Genomic DNA, 11,426 nt, shown 5'->3' with positions numbered 1-11,426 from the left:
GATTACCCAATCACTTTGTTTCCTGAGTTGTGGAATACCAAGTCTATCTTCTGGGAATTCCAAAGGATGAGGTGCAACAGCTCTTTCAATTTTGGACAATGCCCTCTCCCTCATTGGTAGTTTTTGCAGCAGTGATGGTAAGATTAAGTGCCTTGGTTTGCTGACAAATACAACTTTGTCATTTCAGCCAGTGGATCAAGGAGTTCCTTACAAGAGGTTTTGTGAGCGATAGTTATTTAATGAAATTTTAGAAGGGCTAGAGATAAGTGATGATTTGATCGAAGACAGCAAGGGACGGAGAAAATGATGAACGAAAAAAAAAACTATAATTTTAAGTCTGTGTGCTTCACCTAGGCTTCTTATTGGAGGAAGATGAAATAATTCATTGCTGTATAAATGTGTGGGAAAGGATGTCATTGTATGGAAAGGTGGTTGATTTCTACTTCATGGGTTTAGAACCTAATGATTATCGGAAATTTTTCCAATCTTCAGGGGAAATATCCTCAATTATTTAAAATGTTAAAGACTGGCTTTAGGTTGAAGAAGGTGATTCAGATTTAAAAATATCGACAGAAAAAGAAATAGCTGATTGCGTTCAGCGACAGGAAATGTAGATTCAGAATTTGAAGAGGAGAGGAGTCCACGGAAGAGTCGGTTAAAATTTTGAAGGTCCAGGATGCCATCATAAATGTTATAGATGGAACATTAGGTATGGACATATTATATGAGGGTGGTTTTGAAAAGTTTCTGACCTAACAAAGATACAAGGCATTTTTTCTGAAATTTTTGAGGTCGGAAACTTTTCAGACCACCCTCGTATTATATATGTACAAGTATTTGAGAAGTCTATGAGACATTTAATTTTGTAAGCAAGTCCAAAGAAGCAAACAAAGGATTATAATTAGCTTTTTCAAAATGTTTCCCTCTTCTTCCTGTGCATCTCTGCAGCCTAGTACATTGTATACCAATGATGTGATGTAAAAGGTACAGATTCACATGTGCACATTACAAAAATTCAATCTTTTGGGCACGCCAGGAAGCGTCAATGATCATGCATCATTACAACTGAAAATCACTGCAGAAAACTCTTACCATTTTTCTGGAGTTAAGCCCTTAATCGTTTAAATAAAAACTCAGTCGAATACTATGTTAATGTATGAAAGTGAATGAAATAAATAAGAGAATATGATAAGTATGCATCAATTGTGTTTTTGGGGAAATTGATGAATTATTTCATTTAAATGGGATTATTTTATATTTTAGTGGGATATTCATGTACTTGTACATGGAGGCATCAATGCACCGTATGGATTCATTAGAAGTTGTCAACAATTTGAAGTATGTTAGAAGAGTAAAGGAAAATTCCAATCCATTGGGCTACTTATCCTTAACCTCTGGATAGCCTGGATTTTGCCTCCTTGACTTCTGCTAGACATCCCATGTATACGTATTGCGAGTTTCTTCAGCCACAGTCGCCAATTACATTCCCTATCTACAGGGTACACTAAAGAAGTAATGCGCATTCTCTGGTACACTATAAAAGTAATGCGCATTACTCTCATAATGGACCATGTACGGTTGCTTTGGTGATTTGACTCTCATCCATTCTTTTAACATTACTAAATCAACATGGCACATGTCTGTTATATGTATCCATTACTATACGATCCACATTCCTTTGTAATCCAATCCTCTATCCCTCCTATTCTATCACAAACACAACTAAAGTACCAACTGTGTCTATCCAACATTAAACTCCTATCATTTAGTGTGGGAAAAAATATTTTAGTGTAGAGATGTCCTTGCGCTAACTTTTGCACTGTGTGGGTTGTCTGTCTATTCATTCCCTTGCAATGCCCAGCAATGGGAGGAAGTTAACCAGCTCCTGTACAGAAATAAATGAAAATTCTCGAAGTAATTGAAGGTTTTGAATAACTGATCGCAGCACTTTTCCGCTTGATAAAATTTATTTTACGACCAGGTTTCCATGTATTACATTATCATCAGTTGAACGATAACATAAGTTTCAGGTTTACCTTTGTGGAATTCCTTAATGATGAGGGTCAAAAAAGAAACTTTACACTTGCTGGTTTCAATGCTAGTACAATGAATTAAAGGGAGAGAAACTTCGGAAGAAAAAAATCCCCTCTACATGTCATCTGAAGAGTGTCGTCACTTTTGAGTGCAAGTAGAGGCCAGCACAATTGAGCACTTGGCACGAGGGAAATTAATGAAAAATAATGGATTTTTTTCCTGCTTTCAATGCAACCTCAACAACGTCTTGTCTCCTCAGTATTCCATCATTGGACCATGGTCATGAAATATTAAATCTTTACTGTAGAAGTGTAAAGTTTCTTTTTTATCTTCATCATCAGGTGACCTGATGATGATGTAATACAACGAAACCCGGTTGTAAAATAAATTTTATCAAGTGGAAAAGTGCTTTAATCAGGTATTCATTACGTTCGACTTCCACCACATCATGACTGAAGCTACTCAATTTGTGTAATTGATTAATCTAAGGTGATAAAAAAATACAATCCCATTAACTTGAAGTTATGCCTCATTTGCAGAGCACCCAGATCAATCAGCCGATTGGCGGAGGAAGCAGAACCAGTGGCAGAATATTCGCCCCCCACCACCGTCACAACCAGTCTTCGGATCACACAAGTTCGTACCATCCCACCCACTATCCTACAACCCCTTCCAGCAGCCACAACAGCCAAATCTCCCCCAGCCGCCATTTGCTGCGCACATGTGGAGGCAACCCCCTGTGCCCACCATCGGCTCAACACATCGGCCCGTAATTGACCACGCAGCAGTTCCCACGAATGGCGCAATGACAAGCTCAAGCAATCCATTCATCCCCCTGCAGGCCGTGCGTGCCCAAATGAGTGCCAACTCCTCCACGGGTAGCCACGTCTCCCCCCAGGCAAAGGGATCCAAGCAGAGTCCCCGGAGACACCAGCCTCCGCCCGCGCCAATGGCCAATATGACACCCGAGGTCCCCCTGGTTCCCAATGCCTCCGAGGCTGACGGGCCCCCAGGGAAAGGGAAGGGGGGCAGTGGTGTGAAGGACTCTGAGAAGAAGTTGGATGGAGGGGCACCGCAGAGTAGGGGGGATGAGAAGGGTCAACAGAAGGCACCGACGGTGAAAGAGGGGAGTGGGCGCAAAGAGAGGGAGGGGAAGGCATTGTACGTGCCACCCCATGCTCGAAAATCTCGTCTGGCGATCAAGTTTGGCTCGGACGAGTGAGTGACGGGAGACATAAATGTGTGTGTCTTTGTCTGTGCAAGTGAGGGATTTTGAGTGTTAAGGGACAATTTTTTTAATAAAAAATAAGTGGGGATATTTTTAAATTTGAGGGAGAGAGGTGATGAGTCAGACCGATGCCCTGCTCCTTGTCCTTCTTTGCTTTTGTATAAATGTCACTGCAAATACCACATCATATTTTAACCCTAAAAACAAGATGGAATGAAAATGTGACCATGAAGGTACGTTTTCCTTTCATGACTTCCTTGTAACTGTAACTGTGTTTTAGTTTTATTAAAAATCTTCTATTGATTTGAGAAGTTTTCTTAGTGGACTAAGACCGTGTTTTTTTTTCAGGTTTAAGATTTGTTAAACAATAGTATTGAAAGAGCTTCCCTCAACTAAAACCTTTCATAGCGCTTGCTCTATCTTGCTTCGTACAGTTGCAGTGGCCAAAGGCAGTTTTAATCAACATTTTTAGTTTGCATAAGAGTTAAAGAGTGTTGATACCACAAATATGACCTAGACAAAGTAAATTAATGCTTCTTGATTCAAGAAAAATGGGAGATCCAGGGTATGAAGGGAGGAAGGTGTGGGTTAAATCTGTCAAGATAGTTGGAAGAGGGAGGAGACATTGAGATCCAGATCTGAATTTAAAATACTTTTGCTTTTGTGGATGACCTTGATAATAATATTGATACAATTTTTTACTGTGATAATAATTATTCATTATTCCGGTTTTTTTCACAGTTAAAAAATATAGGTTAAGTCGGGAAGCTCATAATTACATAAATGTACAAGGGTAGGCTGAAAAGTAATGCACACCTGCTTGTAGGGCCCGAACAAAAGCAAATAACAGGATTGGGAAAAGAGTTCATGAAAGTACAATTTTTAAGTTTCAAAACTATATATATTTATTTTCCAACATAGTCACCGTTAAGGCTAACACACATTTATCCCAACGTGTAACAAGTTTTTCCATTCTGTCATTGAAAAACTCTTCTGGCCTTTCTCGAATTCAGGATTTGACAGCTGCCTTCATCTCATCATCCGAGGTGTAATGATTACCCCTGAGGTGTCTCTTGAGTTGAGGGAAAAAATCGGGGAATATGGAGGGTGTGGAATCGGTTCAAATTTCAGGCTTCTCAGAGCCTCTCCAGTTGCGCGCGAGGTGTGTGGATGAGTGATGTCATGTTGCAAGATTATTGGCACCAGGCTGCCTTCAACACGACAAACTCAACGTCGGAGGTGTTTCAGAGTGTATGTTCTGAGAAGAATTTACCATTGCCCCTTTCGTTCCAGAAAATCGGTCGCATAAACTCAGTGAGCATCCCAAAACACAGTCAAAAGAAGTTTCATCTACAATCATGGCTTTTCCATGTTCGCAACCACGAAATTTTACTACCCATCGATTTACAGTATTCCTATCAACAGCATCGTCACCATTTACAGCCTTTAAATGATGGATGGTGAATCTCAGTAGGAGTCACTTTATCAGCCGTTAAAAATTCGATGACAGCACGCCATTTAACGCGCGTTGACATAGCACTAGAACACGTCTCAATACTTACGCTACTCAAAATACACTGGATGAATGTGACGACCTCAAACCTACGTGTGCGTGTTGAGGGGGAATGTTACTTCCAGGATTGCTTCTGAAAGTCATTTTGTTTGTGGCCTACGAATATGTGTGCATTAGTTTTCAGCCTACCCTCGTATTTACAAAGTGTAACATAAAAACATACTTTAATTGATCATTCTAAGGATTTTTTCATCACCTAAAAAAATCAGTGCAGTATTAATTAGTAAAAATAATTGTAAAAGCCCTGAAAATCATGTCATGTTTTATATATTTGGGGAAATGATTATAGGATATGATCACCAAGTGGAAATATCTCCTTACCCAATGAGGCTATTGTGTGATATAATGAACAAATGTCAACCGGGAGGGACATGTGCATTTTACATGGCCCTGCTCAGGGAGTTAAGTACTCAAAAACCCTGAATTCATGCCTCCCATGCACAGTCACATGCATTAACTGAATCACACACTTAAGTAGGAGTGTGTATTCAGGTTAATCTTTCCTCATTTAGTAATAATTTTTCTTTATATCCACTTTCTTCGCCATTTTATGCACCTAAAGAGTATGAACCATTGGTTATTTCTCCAACATGTTTTAATAGCTGTGGATATGTTCTACCATTACATGAAATTTCAATGATGTGTCATGGCTACCTACTTCTTTCTATAATTGCTGTGTCCACGTCCAACGAAAGTAAAAAATACTACAAAAGGTATTTCTTTGATCAGAATATGATCGCCTTTTGTGACATTAAATTCCTACTAGTGGTCTGATTTGTTTTCCTTGAAGTACTTTAACAAAAGCTTTGAATATTTCCATTCCTCCTATCTACATTACTTTGAAATCTGCATACAAAAAACATTACCTCATCTGTTAAATACAAAGGCCACTGGGTCTCTGATGAAATTCATTGGCTTTCAAAGAAAATGAAAGATGCAGCAGTGTATTACAAAATCAAATCAAATCCAGCTTACCGTCAGGAATATTCAGTACTCAAGAAAAGTTATCGCCAATCCTTACAGTCTGCCAGAAAATCTTTCACCAACCATAGACTTAACAATGCTGACAATAAATCTAGAGAGATCTGGAAAATTATTAACGAATCCGAGGGTACACATAATTTATAACAAGATCTTCAACTGCATGATTCTGCTGGAAATTCTATTTCAGATTACTCTTAAATGGCCTCTATTCTGAATGATTTCTACCTATCCCATTTATCCCTAGGCAGTTTCAGTCAATTCAGGTAATTATTCTCACATTCCTAACACTTTTAATTCATTATATATGTTCCCCTATTCAGCCATGGAACTGATGAACAAAACAAATTTAATCCTGGATTAGATGGCATCCCAGGGACAGTCATAAAAAGGTCGTTTGCTACAATTATAGATCAGCTGTTATTCTTAATTAATGAATTCCTAAAAATTGGAATTTTCCCAAGCCCTCTTAAATCAGCCAATATACAAAGTTTGCAGAATGGTAATGAATTCTTATAGACCAATATCCCTGTTGAACAAGTTGGGGAAAATATTTGAAATAGTTTTCTATCATCATCTAAGATCATAACTCGAAACCATACATGTAACCTATTGTCCACGTCTCAACGTGGATTTAGAAAAACAAGGTCCTTTACAACAGCCATGCATCACATGATGAATCAAATGCTTTTAGGATTGGATAATAGAACTGAAATTTAGGATTATTTGTTTGATTTCACTAGAGCATTTGACTGTATGAATCATCTGCTATTCTTGTATAAACTGAAACATTAAGGTATAAGAGGCACATCCCACAAATGGATTGAATCATATCTAAGTGAAAAGCATAAGCTTGTGAAGCTCTCAAGAAATGGCACCCAATTTGTTTCTCTTGGTAGAAAAGTAATACTGGATGTGCCCCAGGGTTCTGTACTTTGCCCTATTTTACAAGGTGTAATCAAAAAAATATAGGACTGATTTTATTTCCTGTTTATTTCGATGGATACAGCTTAATCAAACTTGTCGCCCTCAAAGTACATGCCTTGGCTGATGACACACCTTCGCCAATGTTTCTTCCAGCTCTCCAACCCTGCCTGGTAAGGGATCCTCTGCCCTTAGGGATCCTGCCCTTAGGGATCCTCTTCAGGTCCACCGTACAATTAGTTTTAATGTCCGAAATACAGCCAAATCGGCACCCTTTCAAGGTTGATTTTCACTTTACCTTGTAAACCTCTCTTCAAAAGAGTTGGTCTATCACCAGTACCTTGCATGTATATATTTAATGTAATCTTTCATGCAAGGGGTAATATTTCTTATTACAAGTCTAACCACGATTACCATAGTCACTATACTAAGACCTGCACCAGCCACTTCTCAGACCACCCCTTACTGCTCATGGGCCCAATGCAATGGACTTGAGGTTATTCAATAAAATTCCCCATGAAATCAAATATTAAGCATCAGTACCTATTTTCAAGAAAAAGTCGTTCAACCTTTTAAAAAATAATATGTTCTCTTCTGTAAATGAATACCTGGAATTGTCACTGCACATCATTTCCGGCCTAACCAATAATATGTAAATATGGTAGTGGATTAGAATGTGTGTGTGTGTATATATATATATATATATATATATATATATATATATATATATATATCTTCTAAAACTGTGAAGGTTATGTCTGACATATCCTATATTTGTGTATTTATGAATATGCAACATATCTCCAGACAAATGAATGCATTATTATTATGGCTTTATGGAGTAATGCGAATAAATACCATCCTGAGTAGCCAATTGAAAGTTTATGCCACAAATTGTGCAAGCGAATTTTGCACACGTTCTTGTAATTGAGGAAAGACATGCGTATGCTTGATAATATTTATCAAATGAAATGTTCACTTTGACCAATAGTTTCTTAATAATGCTGAGTTGTTTATTTAATTGATTTCCCTGACTTTTCCTCATTGGATTTTTTCGGTTTGGGGTTGCTCCCCAAAAAGGTTAGTGAAATCATTATTCTTTGAAGAGTCTTGATGAACGTAACTTTAATAATTGGCCTCGCTGCGGTCATTTAAGGTGTTCTTGACTGCAGCGCCTCTGATGTATACTTGTCATACGAGTTTCACGCGTAACTCCTTCGCTGTTCACAATTGCCCTTTCTTTTGTTTTGCTTTGGTTGGCCCTTTCTCCGCTCCATGGGATGAATCATCGCAGAGGTTCTCAGTTTGCGAAATGAAAGATGAAGCAAGAAATTCGTCATTTTCAGCGGAAACAATAGTGCAGAACATTAGGTGAGAATGCCTATGGATGGTTTGCCGCATTATGCCTCCGGACCGGTCATTAAGGGTTTCGGACGAGGATCCAAACAATTGGGAATTCCAACTGGTAAGGAAAATCAAAAAATTGTGAATTGTTTTATTAATGAAAACAGGTGGTACAGTATATTTTTATTTGCAGCAAATTATCCGGAAGACATCGTAGATTCCCTCCCTCAAATGTTAAACACTGGGGTGTATTATGGTTGGGCAAATGTTGATGGTGGTCAAGTTTACAAAATGGTTATGAGCATAGGTTGGAATCCTTTTTATAAAAATACGAAGAAGTCAATGGTAAGAATTGTGACATATCAATATTCAACGTTATTAACCTTAATAAGTGAAGTTAGCAACATTTAAAAGCAACTTTCTTTCAGGAAACGCATATATTGCATACATTCCCAAGTGATTTCTATGGCTCTCTCCTCCGAGTGTGTATTCTTGGTTATATTAGACCGGAAAAAGATTTTAAATCATTAGGTACGTTTCCAGATGAATATGAATTATTTTGAATTTTCTTGGAAGTTTGCTGAATTGTTATGATAAAGTTAACGTGTTGTGTTCGAATTTTATTTTGGAGTATAGATGATCTCATTGCTGCGATAAAGTCAGACATCGTCTTTGCTGATGAAGCCCTGGAACAAAACGAAATGTTACAGCATAAGAAAGACCAATTTTTCCAAACAAATAATGTGGAAGATTAATGTAGGTAAAATGATTAGTTTAATTTTTTTTAGTATGGAGAAATGACGAGAAGAAACTTGTCGACCAGTTTCGAATCATGCACATAGCGGGGAAAAAGGTATTTTAAAGCTGTTCAAATTATTTTTGAAGCTCCGTGGAAAGCCAATTTGTGCATTCACAGTACCAGGGATTCATTCCTCGTTAAATTCAGTTAATTCTCCCATTGAGTAATGTCACTCCAGAGATGATGCAACAACCTGCATTTATATTGTGCGGCTAAATCTAATGCAGAAATAATTCTTTGCAATCATGTCGTGATGTTGCCTGAAAGATAGCATATACATGTTCAAATCGACGGGAGTTCCCTTTTCAGGAGATTTGCTGTTGCAGATCATGAATCTCAGATCCTAGATTGCTTCAAATTGATAATTTTAGTATTTTTTACCATATTTAGCCCATTTTTGTTGTGTACTTAAGGAATTCGGGAGTTGTGGTGCTTGTGATTAAATTAATAATGACCGAATGAAAAGTAGCGTTGCCTTAGTCGAATGACTTAATGAGTGGCAGTAAATATTTTCTAATGTATTCCTAATCTCAAGTGGATTGCAGTGAATATGAGGGACCTGAATTGTTATATTTGGGAGAGTTTAATAATTTACTTGTTACAACTGTATTTGTATGTAGAATTTAACATTTATTACATTGTAGTATTTATTTTGGAAATATGAAGTTCATTTGTACGTTTTACTATATGAAGTGCATATTATTTATTTCTGAGAATATTGTGATGCCTTTTTATATGAAAGTGAATTTTGTTTAAATAATTTATTGATCCTGTGGTTGACCACGGCATTCCAGACGCTTTGAATACAATTATTCTTAAAAGAACATATTTTACCGTAAATTGTCCATGTTTTATATCCATATAATTAAGCATGTGTTGTTGAATAATGTTTACCCTGTTTCTGACTTGTGCTCTATGATTGAAGGGCAAGTTCTATAAGACTACACTGATTGGTTGGCTTCTCATGGGATAGCCCTACTTCTGGGCAAGTTTAGTAAGATGGTGCATAATTTTCCTGATATTAATTCTGATTTAAATCTTTTAAACTTGTATTTCACAACCAGAATTTTGTTCTCACGAGAGCCCATGCATTATTTTTACCTAAAATCAGTGTACAGGCAACACCCGAGAAATGCAAGCCTAGACTTTTCAGTTAGAAAATTCCACACTTGCATAAGTGGCCACTGTCGCAGACAATTTGGTTTAGTATTATGGACATCAATGCAACAAAAATTTAATGTAAAATTCATTTTAATTTACCATTTGTGAAATCATCATATCTTTCTTAAAACATCATGTCTTAAAACAAGCCACACTGATTTTTGGGACCTAGTGAATTCCTTGAAGGAGAAATAGGAAATCGAAAGGAATTGCATAAATCAGTGTACCTAGTAGACTTTTTGTTTGAGATATTACCACCCAAAAAAAGAGGGTGCATTGCAAGAACCCTCTTGTCTTTGGAGCACAGCATGAAACTGTTTATGTGGGGTATGTGTTTTTACTGTTTGCCTACTGGTCAAGGGCATAGGGCACTAGCTAGCACTGTAAACACACTTTCACAAATTGTTGTATCCTTCGTACATACATTTTCTCAGGGGCATTATTAGTAATATTGAATCTGCTGTGTGATTATTTGCATTGTGTTCCTGGCAATGAATTGGTGCAAAACATTTAGGGCTTTTACGCAACGAGAAAAACAAAAATCAATTAAAGACTATGATGAAGTCAGAAATTACACTGTAGGATTAAGATATGATGTGTTGGAATCTTAGGTAAGGATTTGGGAGGAATAATATGGTTGCACTCCAAAGTGCAGAAGAATTTAAGGAGAAAATCTACCAGTTTTCCTATTGTTGACCAATGACTAGCGAAGTTCATAAGGTATAGACTGTAGCTGTATCGATCTAGGGCCAAAAGCTCGGCAGAACGTTCCCATATTCGGCTGGTGGGGGAGGGAGACCATGATGCTGTTGATTTTCTGGTGAAAATAAATGCTTCATTGAGTAGAGAGTCATATTTTGCTACACAAAGGGTGCGGTGCTTAAATGCGGACGAAGTTCAATTAGAATTTCCCACCATATCATTGTTCCACTGTAGGTCGCGATTGGCATTCTTGAAAGCTATAGGCATCTAGTAAACGGTCATAACCTCAAAATAGCCGAGATGTTACTTACAAGTGCGGAGTACAATCAAAGAGCCGCTATTGTCGAAAGTGTTCTCTCTGGGCATCATATTTCTAAATAGTTCGATTCTTCTGGTACCCCAGATCAACTGTTTGCGATGTTGTGGCTAAGTATAATGCTTCGGAGAAGTCTGGGGAAGGTTTCGCTAACCCAGCGGGGAAATCTCATTCGAGGAAACGCATACTTGTCCGGATTTAAGCACCACACCCTGTATATGAATCCAGAATATTCATAACTACCCAAGTATTTTCAATGAAGTTAAAAATGACATGATGGCAGAAGATGCTCTTTTTTCTCTTTGCTTTATCTGTCTCTTGAATAGCTATTGATGATGCGCAGTTATCAGGGTTAGAGGTATTT

General features: G+C 37.6%; 2 protein-coding genes across 2 annotated transcripts in view; both read left to right on the top strand.

Moving 5' to 3' along the window:
• pcm (5'-3' exoribonuclease pacman) overlaps positions 1-3,559 on the top strand; it is a 75,427-nt gene extending 71,868 nt beyond the window's left edge. The window contains exon 30 of the mRNA XM_071595117.1: positions 2,574-3,559. Within this exon, the coding sequence (XP_071451218.1) occupies positions 2,574-3,256 (683 nt within the window). The 3' untranslated portion in view covers positions 3,257-3,559. The remainder of the gene's footprint in view (positions 1-2,573) is intronic.
• Positions 3,560-8,025: 4,466 nt separating this feature from the next.
• On the top strand, positions 8,026-9,668 carry Rfk (Riboflavin kinase). The gene is made up of 4 exons (XM_071595063.1): positions 8,026-8,205; positions 8,278-8,429; positions 8,513-8,615; positions 8,721-9,668. The coding sequence occupies exons 1-4, from the start codon at positions 8,118-8,120 to the stop codon at positions 8,837-8,839; spliced, it is 462 nt and encodes a 153-aa protein (XP_071451164.1). The 5' UTR covers positions 8,026-8,117; the 3' UTR covers positions 8,840-9,668.
• The last annotated feature ends 1,758 nt before the right edge of the window (positions 9,669-11,426 follow it).

Source organism: Hetaerina americana, unplaced genomic scaffold, assembly GCF_022747635.1.
Source record: "Hetaerina americana unplaced genomic scaffold, ioHetAmer1.1.p SCAF_7, whole genome shotgun sequence".
Classification (NCBI taxonomy): Eukaryota; Metazoa; Arthropoda; class Insecta; order Odonata; family Calopterygidae; genus Hetaerina; species Hetaerina americana.
Note: the sequence above shows the minus strand (reverse complement) of the source record. Positions and strands in the feature narration are given on the sequence as shown.